This window comes from Styela clava, chromosome 6 (assembly GCF_964204865.1).
Source record: "Styela clava chromosome 6, kaStyClav1.hap1.2, whole genome shotgun sequence".
Classification (NCBI taxonomy): Eukaryota; Metazoa; Chordata; class Ascidiacea; order Stolidobranchia; family Styelidae; genus Styela; species Styela clava.
In genome coordinates, this window is record NC_135255.1 from 1,894,082 (window position 1) to 1,917,966 (window position 23,885).

General features: G+C 34.7%; 1 protein-coding gene across 3 annotated transcripts; it reads left to right on the plus strand.

The window, feature by feature from the left end:
* Window positions 1–441: 441 nt before the first annotated feature.
* On the plus strand, window positions 442–13,220 carry LOC120331003 (putative oxidoreductase YjmC). 3 transcript variants are annotated; one of them, XM_039398018.2, is made up of 9 exons: window positions 442–645; window positions 1,318–1,472; window positions 1,915–2,063; window positions 3,129–3,230; window positions 8,241–8,410; window positions 11,326–11,456; window positions 11,841–11,947; window positions 12,169–12,375; window positions 13,025–13,220. In XM_039398018.2, the coding sequence occupies exons 1-9, from the start codon at window positions 638–640 to the stop codon at window positions 13,061–13,063; spliced, it is 1,068 nt and encodes a 355-aa protein (XP_039253952.2). In that variant the 5' UTR covers window positions 442–637; the 3' UTR covers window positions 13,064–13,220. The 3 variants fall into 3 exon arrangements, with proteins under 3 accessions (XP_039253952.2, XP_039253953.2, XP_039253951.2); XM_039398019.2 differs by lacking the exon at window positions 8,241–8,410 and adding an exon at window positions 10,200–10,369; XM_039398017.2 differs by lacking the exon at window positions 8,241–8,410 and adding an exon at window positions 5,021–5,190 and having other exon boundaries at window positions 452–645.
* Window positions 13,221–23,885: the final 10,665 nt, after the last annotated feature.

A 23,885-nucleotide genomic window follows, 5' to 3' on the forward strand; every position in this document is an offset into this window, starting at 1 on the left:
AGTTGTCCTGTTTGTCTCACACTTTACCGATTGTATCACTAGGTGTTCTCAACAAGTACCAGAAAATATTATGTATCGGAGTTTTCGTGATAGAAAATAGGCGGCAATCTACCCTGGGCTTCACTTTATTGGACACAATGTGGACCCGTGGATCGTTTTGTTATTATGTTGTTCTTGTTCGTAGTACAACAACAACATAATAACAAAACGATCTATATGTACATTTCGTGTCGAATAAATTTGGCACTGCCAAATCTTGAAGGTGAAATGATTTTTTTATGATGTCATAAAACATCATTATTATATTTCGCGCTGTAGATTTTTATTAATGAACAACAGACTCATAAACCGCAAATACGTGCTCGGTGAATTTTGATTTCTACTTTGTCCATTTTTTTATCATAAACACGTTAATCATAAAAAAAATAATAAATAACATCTCGTAATATGATGACATGAAATTACTTACACTGAGCACGCAAACAACGCAATCTTTCGTAATTTCCGGTGCGTCGTATCGTTGCTTGGACACGATCTGCAGCTTGCGGCATCGCCTCTGAAGTTTTGCACTTGCTTGCAGAGGCCTGTTGTTCCGGTAATCTTGTTCACTCAAAGGGTGGTTAACGACTTTACCGAAATGGAGAGGTGAGTGGCTTTCAAGTTTGACTTTTTATTCCATTGAGTGAATAGTTGCTAAATCTGTAAATTGACTGCAGTTCAGCGATGAAAAGCGTACGGATTCTGCAGACATGAATTTTAATGGGGGTGGTCGAAAATATGGTCTAACTTACTTTCCTGCTTTCTGACTTTAGTCAGACTGGGGTGACGAAGTACAGATGTAGTTCATGTCATATTTTTTCGTAGATTCCTAAAACATGATACCAGTAAATGTCTGAATGTGCAGAAGGTTCAGCATTATTTTGGTGGGCAGGCACCTGATATTTCTCATGTTTTAAACTTCTTTAAATGTTTTTCTTGCTTTTCAGAATTCTCCATTTTTAATTTAATTCTTAAAAATAAATGATTGATTGATTTGTGTGTATTATGGAGTTTTCAAAATAAACTATCACTCTATTACTGTATTATTCATTGTCATATATCTATTTTATGTAAAAATGGAATTACGGTATTTTATTTATCTCCTCATCCCAAGCAGCTTTGGAACAATATGCTGATGTAAAATATCATGTTTCTTGTATTTATCTATTCTGTTAATGTTTATCAAGTGCTCATGTGCATGCAAACATATGTTTATACAAAGTTTCAATGTTTTTGTTTCTACTGTTCTAATGATTCGTATTAATTTTTTTTTCCCAGAGCAACTAAATGTATTCCAATTCCAACTGCAAAACGGTTTGTTAAGCAATGTATTGTTGCTGGTGGTGCAAAAGAAGTTCATGCACAAGCAATGGCAGATACATTGATAGCCGCAGATCATAGAGGGCATTTCAGTCATGGCTTGAACAGACTGGGTACACAGTGTTATACATCTTACTTTGGGTCTTGTTTAGATATATTATAGTATATACAATATCGATTGAGTTATAGAGGTGCATTTGGCAGTTTGGTATCATAATAGCAATAAGAAATATATCCTTTTATTAGCAATAGAAATTTGATAAATTAAATATTGAGTCAAATAAACTAGATTACCTGCAAGATCGTTGTACTGCTTTAAATTTGAAGAATAAATTTTATATTGGCTTATATACTTTATGGAAGCATAAATTTAATAGTATTAATATGACGATGTGCTTAATATTATTAGATGGATCATCTGAGTATCCATAGAGTGTGTCAGTCAAATGCTATTTACCGTAATTAATTATAATCCTCATTTTGATCTATCATTCATGAGTAATATTTTTATGTTCAAAATGTCAAGATAATGATAATGGTGTTAAATCTTTCTAGAGATGTATGTCAAAGATATACAAACTGGAAGTACGGTTGGAGATGGGGAACCAGTTACCTTGAAGGAGTCTGCTGCTACTGCACATGTTGATGGCAAAAATAATCTTGGTCCTGTTGTTGGAAATTATTGCATGAAACTCGCTATTAAGGTATACTGGTATAGTAATTTATGATCTTCCTACTTTGTCAAGCAGGTGAAATGATTAGGATTGATTACCGAATAAGAGGCAAATGATGGCATATTTTTGGTAGTATTTGGGTACTCACGTGGTGTCATTTTATTCAGATTTTCCTTATTTTGGTTTTATTACGAGCTTGGAGACTGTTTGTGTTAGCCAAGTGAATATACCCCCTGCCCATAGGCTTCCATCTCTTTACACAACTTCATGTAAAGGAGGCGAAAAAATTAGTTACCTCCATATTGGTACACACACTCCTGGAGCACCGTATTTCCAATATATGTGCCAGTAGTTTTTATCCAAGGTTCTGCAGCACCCTAGGGTTCCATCAGTATAATCCTGGCCCTGGGGTTCTGCTAGTTTACATTCTAATCCAAGCTCTATTTTGTTTTATGCATATTGTTCAAATATAATCAAATATCTTTAGCAACTTAGGATTGCTGATGTTATCAAACTTGCTGCACTTTATAAGGATCATTTGGTTTTGCCAGTATTAGGTTTGCTTTTATGTAATCATAGTTTATACAATTCAGACAATAAAAGACAAAACTATCGCACAGTGGTTCCTCGAGACTCCCGAATATTTCATTTGGGTTTGGCTTCACCAAGAAGGTTGAAAACCACTGGTTTATACAACAATTCAAAGCAATAAGTAGATAATATTGAAAAATTAATATGCAACCGATTGTATCAGTTTGTATGTGCTAGAAAAGCCTCGTCTGTTCGTTGTAATCCTGTGGCAGATGTGTATATATTTGTGGGATGAATATACTGAGGATAATTTCTTGATGTTTAATCAATTTGTATAGATTTTATCTGTGTTAGGAAAAAAATCGCTTCATTGGCTGCGGTGTGTTCTGCCTGAAGTTTGTGGGTTTTAATCCTGTGGGACATGAACATACATTTCTGGACTGAGATTTACATCACCACTCTCATACCAGTTTTACAGGCCCTCAAGTGGATTACAAATGGAATATTTCAAAATTTCATAGTTGTTGAAAAAATCCAGTTTTCATGTTATTATGGTTGTTTCAGAAAGCAAAAGAATGTGGTGTTGGTTGGGTCGTTGCAAAGGGATCAAATCACTATGGAATAGCTGGATTTTATGCCTTACAAGCAGTAGAAGAAGGACTTGTGGTAAGATGCTGTTGCGTTTATATTCAATGAAATTCTGTCTTCTATAACAAGCTTGGAACTTGGAAAAATCCAATTTTTTGCACTTGTTCAGTTCAACAAACTTCACCATGGAAAATCACAACATAGCCAATTCTACTGTTTTTTTTTATAAAAAATATATACATTTCAACTATAACTGTGTTACAGGTCCAATAAAATTTTCAATGTGAAAATTATAAAATAAAAAAAAATGAGGGACAGATCCAACATAACGTGTTACATGGTAAATAAAGTAGTCCTATGTAAAAAATCTGATGTAAAATTAAAACTATGATTAATATTGTCTGCAGCAACACTTAACATAATAAAAGGTAGAAAATTATGTCATGTTTATTGCTACTGTTCACGCATGTATGTTTTTGTTTTTTGCAGTATTATAAGCTTATTTTATGCCGACAGTTTTGTGCCTGCGGGGTAGTATTATAGGCCTACTTCTAGCTCATGATAATTAATAGCTTTAGGCCGAATAAGTCACTATTTCGAATACATGCAAAATTATTTTTTTTCGAATATGAATATGAAAAAAGAATAATTTGCACTAGCTCAGGATTAAACCTGAATGAATGTGTTTCAATGCAAGCAAGACTCGGGTTGGTAAATAGTCATAAAACAGCACCTCAACTACGACAAATAAAAACGATATTTTCGACATTGTGAATCGTCAAAATTTTGTTTGTCTTCAGCACACAACAGGCTATGTTGAAAAATTTGAAAATATATTTAATAGTGAATAAAGTTGAAACAGTCAATCGTTGTGCTCGCAATGTACCCCCTTATCTATTCATTAGCGTTGGGCCGCTTCCGACCTTTTACCCTCGATTATGATGGATTTTAGCTATTGGCAACCGATGTTAAGCAATTTATTGTTGTACTAAAATAAATAGATTTTCTTGCGATTCTATCGCGAATCTTTTCCATTTGTTTACCGGCGATAACGGCTTCGCGAGATCCAAAAAATTAGAGTCAAAATTAATTATAATGGGGCAGTTCACTACACGTCTTTGTGTCAGCAGGTTGCCGCAATATTTTAGAGTACCACCAATGCTTTTATTTCTTGGTAAGTCGACGCAACCTTGAGTTACAATGACCAGAATTAAATTTATATGGAGAGACAATTTGATTTAAATGCTAGTATCGGTGATGGATTGCATATTTTGCACAGCAGAAATCTTTCTTTGAAAAAGTTGATTCTTTCAACTATTATCTACTTGATTATTTGCCAAAAAGCGGGAAAAAGTAGAATTATCTTTTCCTAAAACAATTTATTGGGTAGCCTATTGTAATAAAGTGCATGGACACAGCTTTCTTCATATCTGACCTTGGTTGGATCTATGCCCGTCGCGTGAACCGAAACCATGTTCAATATCACTCCCCATTATATTGCACAATCGTTTTACCGGTAAATTTTAATTTCACTTTCGTTCACTAAGTGCAGGAGCGATAGTGTTACACGATTGGCTGGAGAAACGCTTTGCCGCCCACTTAATTCTGGCTGTATGAAATTCTCAAATTTTCCAACTTAACTGGAAATGAAGATTTTTCTCAAACGAAACACCCAAAATTAGTCGAAAAAGTATTCCAATATATTCGATTCGTTTTGGACAAACCTGGTCATTGTGTATGATTAATTCATTAGGCTATCCATTTGTCTGTTTTCACATGTGTTGTTGCTTTCATCAAAAGGATGGTATAATCTAATTTTGCTTCTCATTATGTCTGTATTGTATGGTTTACCGTGTTTGTCTAAATAGGGAATGTCCATGACTAATACATCACCGCTGGTTATGGCAAGCAGGGCGAGAACATGCACCTTAGGGACCAATCCAATTGCTTGTGCAGCACCGGCCAAATCGGGTGACAGTCTGGTAGTTGACATGGCAACATCAGCTGTTGCTATTGGAAAAGTTGAATTACATAAAAGGTTAGTCATTATGAATGGCCATTCATTTCAATTAAGCAAGTAAAAAGTGAGAATGCTGGTTTTGAATAATAATAGCATAATATTCTGAAATAAAGTAACTTTTTGTGGTACATAAATTTTTTGCTGTATTGAATTAGACACCAGTAATATCGTGTTAAATTTGCACCTGCTGACCCAAGTTTATTCTAAAATAGACATCTGATTATAGAAAAATTCAAATTTCTAATTTGCATACGAAAGCAGTATCCATTTTTCATATTCTGCATGATCATCAAGTCTCTGCATGACATGGTTCAATTCAGAATAAAATACGAATGTCACAAATCTTATGCACCATATGTTCTCCGTGGTTGTTCGAGTTAACCAGCATGCTTCTTTCTAATTTCTGACGATTTCAAATCCTTTTTGGGTAATATTCATCATCAAAATTATTCACTCAAATTTCTTCAGCTTGATGTGCATTGGTGTTCTATGAGTCTGCAGAATATTCTATTCATTATCTAAATCATAGGTTCTCAAAGTGCTCCGTACGGAGCCCCAGGGCTCCGTGGGAGAAACCTAGGGGCTCCGCGTGCTATTTTATTATATTTCAAAATACTGACTTTGCTAATTTTGTAATTGTTCAAAGAAGCAATAACAGCTTTCGCGATTAAAAAAAAAAATTTCAGTGGATAACGAGGTTTCTGTTGCGTAAAATATTCAATCCATGACTATTGAGAGCAACTTTTAAAATGTCTTGTCATAATAATTTAATTGTGCTTATCGTTACTCACGTTTGATTCGAGATTACTATTAGAATTACTAAAATAAAAGATTACTATTCTAAAATAATATAAAATACGTGATAAACTGCCAACAATGAATAAATTGGAATCGTATTTTTGCGATCCTGGGAATTGTCAAACTTGATTTGTTCTTTCGCACTCGAGATTATTTTTAGGCAAGATATCAGCGTTACAAAAAGCCCTAGGTTGATGTTAAAGCTCAAAAAGTACAATTTACAATCTATGACCGATGCGGGCATATTTAAAATGACTTGTTCATTGGGTTAATTGTATTCAATGTAATAAATCATTACTTATCAAATTACCCCGGCAATCCACGGACATGAAATGAGAAACAAAGTTAAGTGAACGAAGTTCTTGTGGACTACCGTATATTCTGAACAACACTGTTATCATAGGATATTAGAAACAAAGTCATGCTTCCCAAAAAGATAATACCTACTACCGGTGCCTGTAGTTTGAGAAGATATTTGTGCCCTTCCCGAATGATTCATAATCGTAATCCTGGCTGATTGAGTGGCAGTGTGGTAGATTTAGCGAATTTGACAAATTTGAGCCGTTCTTGCAACACTAACTCCCACCGCGCAGGTCTGCCACTCAGATTCTTTGCAAGATATCGCGTTTAAAAAATCACAAGGTCTGGGAAAAATACGAACGATTGAAATTTATGTTATTGCATGCGGCTCCGTCGGTAGTCTCAGAATGGATAAAAGGTACATCGCGCGCATAATTGACTGTGTTTCGATTTCAGTTACTACGATGAATAAGCAAAGAAAATCCAACATAACACCAAATTTTGGGATTTACAATGTCTAAAAAAACTTTAATCTGTCGTGAGTTGTTGAAACAAAACTTAGTGTTTTAAAACCGTTTTAAGTTTTAGTTTTAATCATCCATAATGCCGCTTTTCAATCAAGGAATTTGAGTTGCGGATTTACCTCTTTATTAAATGTTTTAGCCCTCCTCGCCGATCAAGCAATTACTATAATATGGTAACGATGCTTTCACATTGAACTCATAGTTCCCCACGAGAACAAAAGAGCAATTATCGTTATTAGCGAAGTCTTTTAAAAATATCAAAAGGGACAAGATTCGAGTTCGACCCCTAATTTATTAATACGTTTGTCAAATGTCTCAAATTTACAGCCTTTATATATATAATTTATCTGTGAATTTAGATTTATTTATGGCTTGTATTAACCGGTATGTTAGTCGTTGTATTAACCCCATTAAAAAAGGTTTAGCTTTTATATTCGTAAAGTACCTTTAACTTACTCAGGAATATTTATCGGAAAGTAACAATTTTTAAATTTATTCTGGGGCTCCGTGAATAATAGTCAACCTTTTCACGGGCTCCGCAAGACCAAAAGTTTGAGAAACCCTGATCTAAATCATAGAATCAAATCAGTCTCTTCAAATATTAATAATAACATAAAATTCAACCAGCGTCACTAAAATCAAACACACCAAGACCTTCAAATAAATAATTTGCAAACATTTTTTTTTATTTTTTTTCAATACAGTGGGTGTTACGGTTGCCATGTCAATACCAAAATGACAACGATGAGACCCCCAAAGTTAGAAAGAACGCTTGCCTATAATTCAACTGATTTTTAATATGCTGAATTATTTTATAAACTTCAGATCTTGATATTTACCTATATTTTTCTATTTTCTAAAATCCATTATAAAATTATGGCTTCATGTCGAGGCGGGTGGTTTTTGCAGAGAAAGACTTAATTATTAAAACATTTTTTTCTAATACAGGGTGTCTGAAAAGTAAGTATACACTTTGAATTTTGATTTGCTTTTCAGACACTCTTCATAGAGCGTTCATTTCTTTAGAGAACATATTATGGGTAATTGCTGTTTGGCAAGAAGCATATAAATCAGTAAGTTTGCCGTACTGATTTATATACTTCTTGCCAAACAGCAATCTTGCACCTCATTTCTTGGGTTCATCTCCTTGTCATTCTGTGGGTTGATGAAAAATGCAAACAATACCTGAATTTTACTAGTTATCCACACTATGTTTTCTAAAGAAATGAACTCTGTATGATGAGTACGTGAAAAGCAAATCAAAATTAAAAGTGTATACTTACCTTTGAGACACCCTGTATATTCATTCTGGGATAGAATTAAAGTCATCATATAATAAAAGCAAGTCAACACTTTTTCATTTTATCTTCGTACCAGTTCAAAGAATTACTAATTACACTTCACCACAAGATCTTGATTGATCTAATAGAGAAATTTGTTAAACAGGGTTTTTCATTTACAAATTCAACTCCATGCTTGAGAGCTAATCGGTCCAGCAGTTATACATTAGGCTCAAATCCAATATCATGCGCCGCCCCTGCAGTAGCTGATGACGCATTTGTTTTGGATATGGCAACTAGTACTGCAGCGTACGGAAGAGTTGAAATTAATCACAGGTTAGAAGCCATGGCAAATCTTAATCTCTTGGCAAATATTGACTATTCATTCGAAGGATTTATAATTTTCACGCTGTCACTAGGGCTGGGCATTTTCGAATACCTTGTGATTTCAGAATCGAATCGAATAATTTTTTTCGAATCGAATCTCGAATACTTGAAAATATATAATTGTAAGCGACTTTAATATAGTAATTGGTCCTCTCAACAAATGAATTACTGAAGACAGAATAAATCACTCAGATAGATTACTGAGCGTTCACACAGAATAACAAACACGTTTTATCAATACCTCACTACAGAAAATAGTCATATGTTAGAATTTCGTTAAAAAAATATGACTCCAATGAAAAAAAAATTGGGGAATTCACCTCGACCATTAAGCGGAAAGATAAAACAAGATGGCGGCGATTCGAAATTTAGCTCTGAACCGATTCGAATAATTTACTATTCGATTCGATTCGAATATTCGATTCGAAATTCCCAGCCCTAGCTGTCACACAATTTCAGTTCAAATTTGAAGATTTTATAAAATAAGAACTCCATCATTAGGTTAATCATTACACAAAGTAATGCATACAGTTGCAGGCAATTCCAATATTTATATTCCAATAACGCTGGATACTAGTGTGTGCAAATGATTAATAAATGACTGAATTTATTGAAATTATGGTACTCCCATAGTACGTGTACCAGGTTAGGGTTAGGCCATAATTTTATTCAGTTTTTCCTTATTTTAGTCGATTTAGAGTTCAGGGACTCTCTGTGTTATCCAAGTGAATATCCCCCTGCCCATAAATTTCAGTCCCTTCACATAACTTGATGTAAAATAGACTAGCAAAATATTGGTACACATACTTCTGGAACGCCGAATATATTATGCTCATAGTCATCTTATACTGGCAGATGCAGCGCAACAGTGTTGTATCTCTGACCTTTGATCGCAACAAAATGAATTCTATTTAGAATGCTATAATATGTTTATGCATGAAAAATATTTATCATTACATATGTAATCTTGTAACGATAATCAAACAGCCTATTGGAAACACCAAATAATTGCATTTTGAACAAATAATTGTTGATGTGATATAGTAGCAAAATATCAATTTGTAATATTCGTTTGTGAAAAATCAGTGGTGAAATGTATCTAATGAACATTTAATTCAAGTCATAATGCTAGTGCATACATTACATCAATGAAGGATAATTGACCTTTCAGTGATGTGTATACAGTATATCTGTATTGCGTAACACAATTTTTGCTTCTGGCTTTAAATTATTCACACCAAAAAATTAAAGAATACCGACATTAATTTTGGTTTTGTGAACGGATTTCCCGAAAATCTTTGAACAGCATAAAACTTATTTTAAAATAGTCTAGTGCTATTATGTAGTGTTTTTGATATTCCAGACTCAGAGATTCCTTATTTATATTCTATGTTCGAAGTCTTGAAGAAATTAATACAAAACATTTTAGGTTTTTTTGGTTGCCAAAAAGTTATTTAATATGTCTTACAAATGTAACTATGTGATGAAAAATTTTTATGGTGTTTCGTGTCGCCAATTTCTTTCATTCATTGGACAAGGCAGATTTATACGCAGATTTTGATCGCTTCAACTAGCTAGTAAATAACTTACCATCCCATAATTTTTCATCTCAATCATGCAACTTTGTTCAATCTATTTCAGTTTGGAGAAATAAAAGTCCCATTAATCATTTTAATGAATATTGCAATACGATGCATTCATGTCCAACTCCCACTTTACAGTACAAATTTTTGATCAGGGATTTTCATTCACAAACACCACACCATGCGTGAAAGCCAACCGATCATATGACTTTACTCTTGGCACAAATCCTATTGCTTGTGCCGCTCCTGCAATTGATAAAGATGCTTTTGTTTTGGATATGGCAACTAGTACCGTATCATCCGGAAAAGTAGAAATGAATGGAAGGTCAGAGAATATAAATGGTGGTAAAATGGATAAACCATCGGTGCATTTAAAATCTATGGCTACATATTAATAGTTTTAGACTTCCCATGCTTGCACACCATATGTGTATGTATCATACCACTTAGTTAAAGTAAACAACTTTTATGCGCATGCCTGATAACTAATCACTGCCGACTTCTAAAATTTCTGGCTCGATTAGTTTCTTGCTTCCCAAAAACTAGCATACTTTCAAAGTCAAGTTGTCAAATTTTCTCCTGCTGTTGCTTATGAAACTTTTAATCAAAAATGGCCACATATTAAATCATGCATAGCTGCATGTAATATATAAAATTGTATAGAGGTCAAAATGGAAAAATAACCAAACCCTGGTAATGACCACATAATTACTCGTTCAATATTCTTCGTGTTATTACAGTAAATTGTTGGATAAACTTCTATATACTAGAATTATCTTAAGTCAAGTGAAATGAGTTCTATCTTGGAATAGAACTTCTTTAACTGTAAAATTAATGATGAATGGTATGAATAATTCAATAAAATAAATTTACTCATAACACTGTCATTGATGAGCTCCATGGTGACTCCACTAAATAAATCTGGTGGCATATGACAAGCTGCTGACAAATAGATTCGGCCAGTTCGCGTTTATCCTGCGCATTCCGGACAAAGGCATGAATATGTATAATATATTTTCAATTTTGCTTTCATTCATTCGTACCTGTTTGCCTGAATAGGTAATAAAAAAATAGTTTGTTTGATTGCTTTAGTAATTTGCATGATTGAATGTGGGATGCAACAATTTTCACAATATGAACTTAATTTACAAATAATTTCAATAAACAAAATTTAGCCTGGTCTGCAATGCACTGATTTCTAAATTAGGTTAATGCTTGTTAATTTATGAGTGCATTAAAAGTAAAATAGGATGTTCCACAATTGCTTTTTTGTTATTCAAGAAAAGGAATACCGATCCCGAATGGGTGGGGAGCGGATCCAAATGGAAGAGAAACAAATGAGCCCAGTGAAGTGTTGAATGGTGGAGGATTGTTGCCACTAGGAGGAGCAGAGGAGTCTGGAGGATATAAAGGTAATTACTTGCACTAGATTTGAAGTTGAATGTTGACTTTTTTTTGTGAAACTAAGGGATCAAACGATTTGATTTTGTAACACTGAATGGACATTTGTTTCGTTAGGAGCATGATAGCTTATTGTTTTATGGCATTGCTCTTTATATATTGGGACAAAAATTTATCGCTTCTCAGTTCATCATATCGGCTGTGCTTGCCAAATCCACCAGAATATAACAGAATTGTAAATTGTGCTCAGCCACTGAAATTGGTATTCTAATACTAAGTAGATTCTGGAGTATTATTTAAGTATATTGGAAGATGTCGTAATGTCACCAGTCTTAAAATAGTATTGGCTTCTAGTTTGTTGGTTAGACTAAATATTATCAATGATATTTATTCAGGCTACGGATTAGCAATGATGGTGGAAATGTTGTGCGGAATACTTGGAGGTGGAGCATATGGTCCAAATGTTAGGAAATGGGGAACTACTTCAAGAGAAGCTAATTTGGTATTGAAATTTGTGCATTATCATTCTTACTCTTTTTTCTGTCTAATGGTTACATATACTAATTTTTTTAAAATACATTTAATTTATAATAAGACTTTTGAATTGATTAGATTTGTAGCAATGAAAATGATTTTCTATCAATTGTTCCATGTTCATTCTGAAGTATGATACTGTCTCTTGTCTGTCCTGACTACAAAGTTATTTTTTAACATATTTTTTAGGGTCAGTGCTTCATTGCTTTAAATCCTGATATGTTTTGTGACGGTTTTGGAGAAAGAATGCAGGATTTGATGGATTCACAACGTAATTTAACTCCATCAGAAAAGGACAAACCTGTTTTGGTTGCTGGAGATCCTGAAAGAATGCATATTAAAAAATGTGAAGAATTAGGCGGAATTCCTTATCCAACTAATGTGGTTGATCATATGGTGGGTCTTTGATTGGCATGGAATCACAGGAAATTAAAAATGTATTTATAGCCAAAGCATATTAATTTCACTAATCAAGTTTATAAGTGAGATTGAACAGTAATTTGTTTGTTTTATATATTTAGGTAACATGTATATATATACCCTTGAGGCATATTATTTCACTAATCTAATAAACTTGTATACAAAGCTATTCACTATTCAAACTAATAAAAAAAGTGAGACCCAAACTGATCCGGAAAAAGTGCTTGATTGCTCAAATTTTTAATTTCTATTTTCCCACAAAAGGCTAATAAACTGATTTGACTTTTTCATATTTTCTAACAATTTGAAAATAATTGAAACAAGGGAATGTAAATTATAATACCATGTTACATCATACCATGCACACAGGTAGGCGGGCACTCAGTAAATGGCCCCTATATCTTGGTACATCTATTGATTTTGTGTGCTTGTGTTTTTGAAAATGTTGAAATATGCAAACAAAACGATTTGAAGATTTAATTGATGTTTACAATTAAGATATTTGTAACATGCATTAAATCAATTTCTGTTAATTAAAAGGATTGCACTAAAGTGCTGTAATTCTGCCAAACTCCAAAATAGGCTATAAATTTTAGATTTCTGCATAAATGATTTTTTGTTTCAGAATGGACTTGCCAAAGAACTTGGTGTAAAACCTATGTAATCAAAAACATCACATATATGAGCAGGTGCAATATGAATACGAACAAGGTTCAGCATTATGCTTTGTGGAGACAATGACGATAGTTCCTGACATTTTGAATTTTTCAACTAATCATCAATGCATTAAAGTTGCCCTCTTGCTGGCTAATCGCACTTAATATTCTGACTTCTTTTTCTTGTCGCTTTGACCGAAGTCTTATCAGACAATTAGAAATTCTGAAAGGTGATTTGTGGGAAACAGTAAAAATGTATGATTATATACTATTGTAGATCATATCAGGCCTGTCAGTAGTTTTTCAAGACTATCTTAGGCTGAAGAAATATGCAGGGAGTAGGAATACCGAAGGTTTTATTGGGTATGTGACTTTGATGAGGTTTGAATCTGGGTTTGTAGATGTTTTCGATTTGTTTTGAAATGATAGTGTCACTTTCACCAATGATTGGCACGCCTCTGCTTTTCGCGTCAGTTAAAACAGGGGTGCACTCAAATGGGGATACATGTTGAAGTTTTTAAAATAAGTCTTGTCATGTGCCATGCTATGTTCAAATAATTATTTGATCGATAAATAGAAACTACGGTGTTTCGGTTACTACCTTCTGAAAACTGCCACGAGCTAGCGATGTGTGAATAAACGTGGGGATTTAAGTTTATTTTGATATGGACGTGAGTTATTAGGATTTGTTATAAACACAAGAATACCTTTTTAGCATACTGTTCGATTGCCACGTTCAAGCTTATGACGTTCCAAAGTTGGCTCGCGTGCCCTTTGTTGTGAACCTATGAGTGTATATAAACCAACATATATATATATATATATAAGAAAATAGAAATAGCACTTTATTGCAGGCATGTACAAGCATCGACGCCTGTGCAATTAAATTGCAATATTAATATATATGAACCACCCAAGTTTATACTGAGTGGTTCGTTCATCACATCACACATGAACCATTCAATATAGTCGTTTTGTTACATTGTCCTTGGAGTCGGGTTCCTACTAACATCTAGGGCTATAGGCAGGGAGAAAGAAGCAATAGTTCGGATTCGTTTAGACATAGAAAATTAATTAATTGCTCAAATCAGTTAAACAATCCAACCACATGGTAATTCAATCTAATCAGTTTGAAAAGGAATGACAGATTTATTTATTCACATAGCCTATTTGCTATATATATATTATATACCGTAAAAGCAGGTAACTTCGGATGATTTCACTATATTATGAACAATTTCTCCGCCGTTTATTGTTCAATTGAAGCCAAACTTGGAATATAATACATTGAAGCCTTTCTCTTCACGATAAACTCGGTTTCATATCAGTCAATACCTTTTTTCATTCAAATTATTGACTTTATTTGTCTGCAGATCTGTATTCCAAATGTTTCTAACTTCGGATGGCCACTTTTCGCTTTGCGTCACTTCGTCGTGAGAGAGAAACGTCTGCGTGATCAGTGACGCGTTATAACGTCGCTGCGTAGAACTTACGACGCCGTGATCCGTTTTGCGTGTCGCACACTGACGTTCATCTATGACGGCCGTTTCATTTTTTTCCGATTGTTAATTCTTTCGGGTCGGCGGACATTGAAGTTTTATATATCTGGTCAATGACATTAGCAGCATGCTTAATGTCATTGATCTGGTATACCCGTGCGTTTACGTCGGCAACAGCTCTTGAAGACAAGAAGGACTGATTTCATTATCTTATGTGTTGGCTTTGATCTTATCACTGTTTGTATATTATTAATCGTTCGAGTTTAAAGCGACACCGGGATGGAGATATTTATGAAGACGATGATTGACGTTCTTATGCTTTGCACCTGCGATTGCACGAATCCTGAATTTTTATTTATAATAATAATTGAATAAATCGGCCGTTATGCATTTATACTTGTCATAAGGCTTTTGGTCCTAATTATATATAACTATTCCCCTCAAGTTTTAACGTTTTTTTTTTGGACAAAACAATAACCGGACGGTTATTATAGCTAAAATCGTTACCGACCAACTCACAATTTTATCTACGGAATTTGCGAACACAGCACTTTACTCGACGATTTTGACAATGTCACGCCATAATTATTACCGCTAAAATGCTTCAAAATACAAGGCATGTAATAATTTATGATAATTTTGCCCAGCGCTATTTCTGACATTTCGCAAAACTAAACCATTTACTTCTGACTATTCTTAATTTCATGAAAGTGCTAGATGTTGCTAATATGATCGTTTTAATACAAAACAAAAATGAGACAACGTGGGACAAATGAAAATAAAAAAAAACAGACGAATAAACTAAGTCGTAAAAATGGAAGTGGAAAACCAATTTTAATACGAAGCAAAAATGAAACGAATGAAAATAATAATAAAACGAATGATGAATTACGATAGGTAGTAAAAATGGCAGTGGAAATGGAAAACAATATGGAACGGTGTAGCTTGTGGCTCGTGTTCATAATTCAGATATAATGTATTCACAGGCAGATAGACAAAGTCAAATGACATGAAACGGATAAAAACGCCAAATAGAAACTTTGATACTCTTTTCTTCATTTTGCGACCTGCTACTGAGTGCACCTGAGTTTCATGCTCACCTGTGCAACATTCTATTTCTACGCTTAAGATATTATCATCGTAAACATACATACCTTATCATTGTGATAGTATAGATACGCGTAACTGGCTGTTCATTAGCCTTACGTATCAACAACATCTATACGTTCGGAGAATGAATGCAAAAATATTAACGCACAAATTTGATGTGCAATAAACGGATTCACAATGAATAAACAGCATATGACTGGGGCTATGATGAAGTTTTTGTAGGATTTGGTGACTAGGATCAGGTAGGAGCTTTCACTTTATATTTAACTACACGTGGCGCCACATAGTCTGGCGTTCAAATGTCGCAGCGAGCTACGCAATGTGACGTCGGCGTTAAATGGAGCGAAATTGAATCACGTTGTTGACGTCACGTTCAGCGTAAGCCTCGTAACGTCGATATTTTGACGAAATTTTTAAATCAAAATAATATATTTTACTTGAATCGCACACGACATCTCGTGATCACTGTAATTTTCCTTGTACATTGTGTATGCCCTCTAGCGATTGACGGTCTTTTAGAGAAGTTAGCGTCGACAGAATTCGCTATGTTAGCCGCTTAAAAACAAGGTGTCAATTTTTGGATAAAATGTGATTTTTTGTGTCAAAAAATAAATAAGATTAGGCGATTGAATATGATAACAGATTTAGATATATAAGGACTCTCTATAGAAACTGCCAGAAGCAAAATATGACGTAATTTAGTCAAGATATAAACGATTGAAAATTTCATCCGAAGTTACAAACCATCCGAAGTTACCTGCGTTTACGGTACCCTTTCGTTTAACATCTCCTGACTATACTTGTGTACAGAATTCAGCCAAATCTATTACAACCCTCCCACCTAGAATACACGAATTCCGCTTATTGTTGGAGTTCTCCATGTCTAAGTCTACGAATTTCAAAGACATATTAGGCTATTACACTCTTGGATATTGGGCGATAGTTGAACCTCATCAATGATGAATTTGAAAAAACGACACTCTGACACAACCAATCTACTAATAAGACCGTTTCAGTAGTTTTATTCGTAGCGGATAATAATCAAAAGCTTCTGATAGCATGCTTTGGATGAAACGTAAATAGATACGAAAATAATAACATTTTCTTACCTTGATTAATTACGGAAACAAGTTGGGTTTGGGAATGCGAGACATGCTAAAAATCCAACATCGGGAGCACACCGGAATTCTGTCGCATCCTGTTGTCCATGGAGTTAAATTGACATTTTTATCCAACTATTTATGGAATTAAGCTAGAATTGACCCTGAAACAGCGACACCCAAGGTCCAATATCTGATCGAATTTATTATATATATGAACGGCAATTTAGGTTTGGCAGCTAAGCAACAAACTACGTCTAATCAAATTTTATGAGACCACCGTCAAGGGTTTTATTATAATATGCAATGGTGGTACGTTTATGGAAAGGTTGATAACAAAGGACCCAGATAGCACGCATGAATTACTCCGGTTTCCATTTAAAGAACTGCAGAAAGATAAGTGTCAACTTCTACATATTGAAGTCTGCCCTGCAAGTCATCTTTAGAAGGGTATGTACGCCACTTTGAAATTCATAGTAACAAAGTTTGCGCAGGAGTATGCTATGACTATTAGTATTAAAAAGGCCCCTTTAAATCTAAAAAGACGTGTTGAAAAGTGACCTTGTTCATTTGAAAACTTTTGTCGCTTGAGTTTGTTTTCTATCACCTCTATTTTTTTTATTTGTGATAAATAATAAGTTTGCTTTGACTTTTTACGTATGTAAACTGCGATGTTATGGCAATTTTTGTAATGTGCACGTTGATTTAATTAGAGTGTCATGTGATTGATATTCTTCATGCATATATATATATTACTTTTCCCTCTGATGGATGTATGAATACCATTAGTAACCCAGGGTTTAACTCCAGATAGCAATTTCGTTTATACGAGAGCATGTTGTAAGATTTTCAACACCTCGTTGAAGTTTATAGTTGATAATTTTGTCGTCAAAAATCAATTAGGCTCAAGTGCACTGTGGGCGTCACTTCTAAATGTTTCTTCATGTAAATTAGACATGTTTCTTTTTATGCAAAGTTTTACCATGTGGTTAGTTTCATTCAAAAAGGAAAATGATGATTAAACACGAAAATGATCCGATATGTCATGTTGTATAGATATGTATTTTAAAATGAATAACAGTGATTAATTGCGTTTGCGTAAATATGATCAATCGGTGTATGTAATGTTAAGGTTGTTCTTATTTTGTGCCTGAAACCAACGTTCGTTTTCGGCATTAGTGATTTCAACCATCTCACCACCGACATAAGAAATTGCTGCCGTAAAAGTTTCCGGCTTTCCATTGATTTCCATAACCTTCTTTCTTTTAGGTTCTAGCCATATTGTGACGTCAACCATCTCACCTCTCGGCGCTAGAAACATCATAATTATTCTTCTTCTTTTCAGCTTTCAGGCGTCTAGTCATTTTTGAGAAATGGAGTTGGTTCAGCTTTCGATTGGTCTAGACATGGTGCCAAGTCTTTCTCAGAAACAGTTGTTTGTCTCCCATCTGAGTGGCGCACCAGTGCCTATTTGGAATTGGCATTCAGAAGATCAACCACATCGCAAGAGAGGCTCAGTCTTTTTCCGAACCCATTTTCGAAGTAATACTCTACCTCTTGAAATCAGCCAATTAGGGAGCGACTGTCATCGATCGTCGTTGAAAACCAAATAACTACATAGTAGAAGTTATGCAGCGGGTAAAGTCAAAATTAGAATTACCAAAAATGAAACGTATTCGAGACATTGTTTCAGGGGTTACATTATTAATTCCGTCTCGATGAACAACAGAATAACTGTAGCAACTAAGTTCCAATTCCCTCACTGACAATTTAGTATTTTTTAATCTTGCTTTTATGATTCTTTTGGAAAATGAGAGACAGGGCCCGTTGGTCTTTAATAAAGCGAAACTTTATACCGTGTAGGAAATAACTCCATTTTCACACTGCTCCTATAATAAAAGAAGCTTCTTTCCCATTTGACGGGTACTTTATTTCAATTTAAGATAGGGTGCGAGAAGTAAAAGCTACCGGACAGCCACATTGGTTTAAAATAGCAGCTATTGCGTTATTAGACGCATCACATTTAATGGTTAAAAGTCTTGCTGTCATTTACACAGACAGGCATTTAGAAGATCGCTCTTCAAAATTTCAAAACATCTCCTAGCATTGTTTGAAAATGGGGACCCAGAATTTCAGGTTAAAGCATATATTGTTATCAGAAAGTTTAGGAATCTATTTGGAATAGTAAGAAAACATTCAGAGGCAACACTTTAAACTGAACTCTTCGAATCACGATGTGTCTTCATGTCGAGCAATGGTTTGAAATGCTGAGGATCAGGTTTAGTAGAGTTATGTGATATACAGGCCTACTAATAGATGACTCAGTAGTGAAATTTCAGTAGCGGAATAAATGGATTTATCCTGGTTTAAAGTCAACTTACAATCTTTGGAAGCAGAGAGGAATGATTGCAGTCGTCAATCATGTTCTTCCGGCTCGTACCATTAATAGTGACATTGTCCAAGTAAGCCAAAGTTGCATTCAAGTCGTATTTGGCAATAATCGAGTAAATATATCGCTGGAATGCAGCTACACCATAAGTAACACCAAATGGAAGCCCGCCAAATTGATGTATCGAGCCAAAAGCTTCAAATGCGGTTAAAGGTCAATCACTTATTTCTAATACCACTTGACGTCCTTACACGTCCTTCTAGCTACCTCATTTGCGATTTCGTTTATCTTAGGCAATGGGTTAGGCAAACGCATCTAAATAAGTGTATCGGATTATCGTTTGAGAATAATCAAATATACGAGTAGTTTCTTATGCCTGGCATCTTTGGTCACAATAACCTGTTCTCCCCACGGGGATCTTGAAGGCTCTATTATACCTTCCTCAAGGGGACGAGATATTTCGATTTTAATAAATCGCCGATCATCTGAATAATAATTTTTAGAAGGAGATGCTATCGGTTTGCAGTTAGGTTCAATGAACTGAAAAATCTGAATAGGTTCACTAACCTTAGCAGCAGTTAGAACTTTGTATGTTCGAGAATTGATCATCATATCGTCAGTCACAGATCTCAATATAAGAGCTTCGTACTTCTTTGATGCTAGAGAAATTTTAGACATCGGCCCTTCGAGTGAGCCCAAGAGTAGACGGAAATTACTTTCCATGTAAGAGTCCGAGTCGAGAAGGACATCAACTTTTCCTCCAGAGATTACTGCAGAAACAGTAGCGAGTTTTAGAATGCTAGGAACAACAGCGGCTCCCCAAGTTTGGCCATAGCTGTGTCATATGTTGTTAGTTCTTCAATACATATAAACAAACTCATGTAGCCAATAATAATTACAATTTGTCAATCGCAGGCTCTGTTGTTACTGTCGGAGACGAAGATGAGGCTGTAGCTGTTTCTGCGGAATTAAAAAAGCTCTCTAACTTGCAATTACCCTGATTATGTTCTCCAGACTGGTGCCACTTTGGCCACATTAGATACCGCTAAATTCAATTTTATTACAATAAATGTTCAAGCTAGGTTTTTTAAATACAGAGAATATGAATTTTAGTCTTAGTATAAAAAATACTTGGACCTCCTGAAGTATGCGCACCAAGATGGCGCACAACCTGAACTCACGTTGTGTACCAGGTTAAGGTATCGCACAAATTCCACTTCATCCTTCACATTGATGACAATTGAATATAAATAATGCATATTTTTGATATTTAATAAGAAACGTTCATATACATGTCTCATTGTAACAGGCATAAAACACCGGAATAAGAATCGCGGGTGCGTCATTAAGTTAATACAGCCATTGTTTATAGGAAAAAATTAGGGCAGACCGCATGCTACTGGAAAAGTGCATATTTGGCCCCGTAGTGCATAAAGTTAGCCTACCAATGGCCTAGCTAGAACGATCAACGTTTAGCGATATAGGATTATTAGCCTACATTATTTTGATTGTTTTGATGGCACTGGCAGTATCCGGCACCTACGCACCTATCCACAAGTACCGCCGCTCGCTTGTTTATAATGATCAGTATTCGTGATTAAATATTTTTTGTTATATATCAAGTGTAAGAACGCGTAATATAAATATTTTTTATTTAATATTCATACAATTTATTATTTTTTAGCGGAGGCAGCCCATTCGCCAGTGATTTGCGACTCACTTCTCTAGTTCAGTGAGAGAGGGGGAACTATATCTTATGTCATAATTCTTATAGGAATAATACGTCAATTTAGTAATTGGTAACGTCAGCTGTTGTTATAGTTCTTCGTGTTGTTGAAAAATAAAGTTAATATTATTGAGGCACCTAGACAGATATTCAAGCATGGATGTACCTTAATCATAATCAATCAGAATTCAGAAATAAGTCAACAATGACATACCAATTGCAGTTTCCGCAGCCGCCCAGACCAGGGTTTCTCAACCTGGGGTTCGCGAACCCGGGGTGTTCACTGGATTTTCAGGAGTAATTGAATGGCCGTTGAGTTTTCAAGTTTTGTCTGATTCTGGTCAGACGAAACGTTACAGAAATACATTTGTGTTAGTGTGCAGCAGGACTCTTGAATTGTATAGTATGGTAGGTGTTTTATTCATGACACAGCATCCTTGCGTTATATACATACGGACCCACTAGCGCAAATGCATTGAGGGCGGATCCTGAGTGAGTCTCGCACAACCTCTACCGAGAGTTTTCGTGTGTTGCTACTTGTAATATCTTTTACTACCAGAGGAAAATGGAGGCGCAGTTCTTACCACTTCATGGCAGCTCCTGCCACGAACGTACCGCGGCGTCTCTTATCATGGTTTCATCGCGCTATAACCAGTATATATATTTACAAAGTCATGTACAATATTTTAGTTTATCATGCGGAATTATATCTACTCAAACCTAAACCTAATTTCAAACACATCAAAACTGTATTCATAAGAAAAGCGTTCCAACTTACCCAATATTTATCACCATCAGGGGCAGCCCTGCTATTACAGCCGACATGCCGTGGTTACGGCAGCAAAATTGGTTCTTGGTTTGTGGCAGCTAAAAAGTCAGTCGCCGTGGGTTCGGTCATAGCCATTGAGGTTGTATACACTTCAATGGTCATAGCGGCCATGGTTTGGGAATCCCGCCATGGTTTTGCGGCAGCTCTAGACGCCACAAAGTACTTGAAACTGCACTTGGGAAAATGCGGGGACGGACTTAATGTAGGCACTTGCAAATTAGGCACTTAGATAATGAATTAATTGAAAATAGCCAAATTAAATGTTAAACACGCAACGTGCTGCAGATAAACCCAATAACAATATTTAAAACATAGTATTAAAGGGAGTCGCACGCGCTCGGTCACCACATCTGCTAGGCACATATTTAGGCCCTTCGAAAAAAGAAGAAAATGGCAATTATCAATCAATAAAATACCAAGAAATAAAAATATTAGTCACACTAATTAGCCTGGGTAAATATCCAATAGATGCATTTGAGTCTAGTAGTGGTATTTAGGAATAATAAATTGTTACCGGTAGGCACTTTTTAGGCACTTAAAAAAAGATGAAATGGTCGTAGTAACTTCTAAAAAGATAATGAATTAGTTGAAAATAGTCAAAATAAATGTTGAACACGCAAAGTGCAACAGGTAAACCTAATAACAATATTTAAAACGTAGCATTGAAGAGAGTCGCACGCGCTCTGTCACCACATATGTCATGCACATATTTAGGCACAAGTGAAAGGTAATTATCACTAACAAAAAACACAGAAAATAAAAAAATAAGTCAAAATGCTTATTCTAGGTGAATATCCAATAAATGCACTTGAGTCTAGTAGTGGTATTTGAGAGTAATAAATTGTTACCGGTAGGCACTATTTTAGGCACTTTTTAAGCACCTTGGAAAAAAAAGTAAAATAGGTGTAATAACTTCAGGAAACATAATAAATTAGTTAAATTCACTGAATTAGTTAAATCGTAAATATATACTACTACGGTTTAATGCATTACAAAATTCGAATGTTGATCATCTGAAGTACAATGAGTAAACAACCAAGTGAGGTTTGAAATGTAGTATCAGACGCAGTCGCGCTTGATATCCTTAGAAGAAAATGGGATTTATCACCAATAAAATGCCATGAAATAAATATATATTGGTCATAATAGGTATCTGGGGCCACATTTAATGCTGTTTTTTTATGCTGATTGATTATTGTCGGATTAGCCGATTACGAAGACAATATGCATCCATATTCTATGTACACAATTGATTCTAGTAGTTTCAAATAAAAATGTTGAATTGGTACCCGACCTAGTCGCTGACTCTTTTGGAAATAGGGCATACCGTAAACATGAATATATATATAGTTTATAATGTATTTTCCCTCAAAAAATTTAAAAAAAAGTGAGAAACACCTGTGAATCGGATAACTTTAATAATAATGACTGACAAAGAATCAGGCAAATATTTTTGATTGAACATTTTGAAAAAATGAAACCGTCATAAAAACACACTGACACTTTGACTCAGCGTTGCCAATAAAACTATTATATATGACATTAAGTATTTTAATCATAGCATTTATCGAACTCTCATAGCAAACGAACATCTAATAAAGTTTTGTTGTCTGGAAGGTACTTTATTTGGTAAAATAAAGTAGGCTATTTTACCTCTATTGTTTAATATTGATGTCGCTCTATTATATTTTCACTACGATATATCGGCGAAACCTAAGAGCTGTGAAGCACCCGTAATCATACTTTCAGATTCATTTTATAAACTGCAGGATTCAAGAATGAGCGTTAATCAATATTTGTTTTTTGGTTTTATTTTAATGAAATTTTGTATGTAGAAAAAATAGAGATAGATAGAGAAGTTTACTGTCATTTGCATCTAAATCGAATAAGATATTCTAATTTGTGGAACTGAAATTCAACGTTTGCACAATAAGGAAAATTTGGCTTAACCACAATGGGAAGCAAGTATCTATAGAATACTTCTATTAACGTATATCAGTGATATTCGAGGCCAAGATTAATTGATATAGTCAGGGCATCGTGATTGGGGAGACTGTATAATATTTTACAAAACAAACGTACTGTGCTGTCAATGATAAATTTAAAATTATCGTAATTTTGAACATTTAGAGCCGGAATTCATCTGTAAACAAGAGAGCTACGCACAAATATATGGA

Coding starts and splice junctions, on each gene's coding strand:
- LOC120331003 (XM_039398018.2), top strand. Junction 11,457..11,840: donor GGAGTCTGGAGGATATAAAG/GTAATTACTTGC, acceptor ATATTTATTCAG/GCTACGGATTAGCAATGATG. Junction 12,376..13,024: donor CTAATGTGGTTGATCATATG/GTGGGTCTTTGA, acceptor TTTTTGTTTCAG/AATGGACTTGCCAAAGAACT.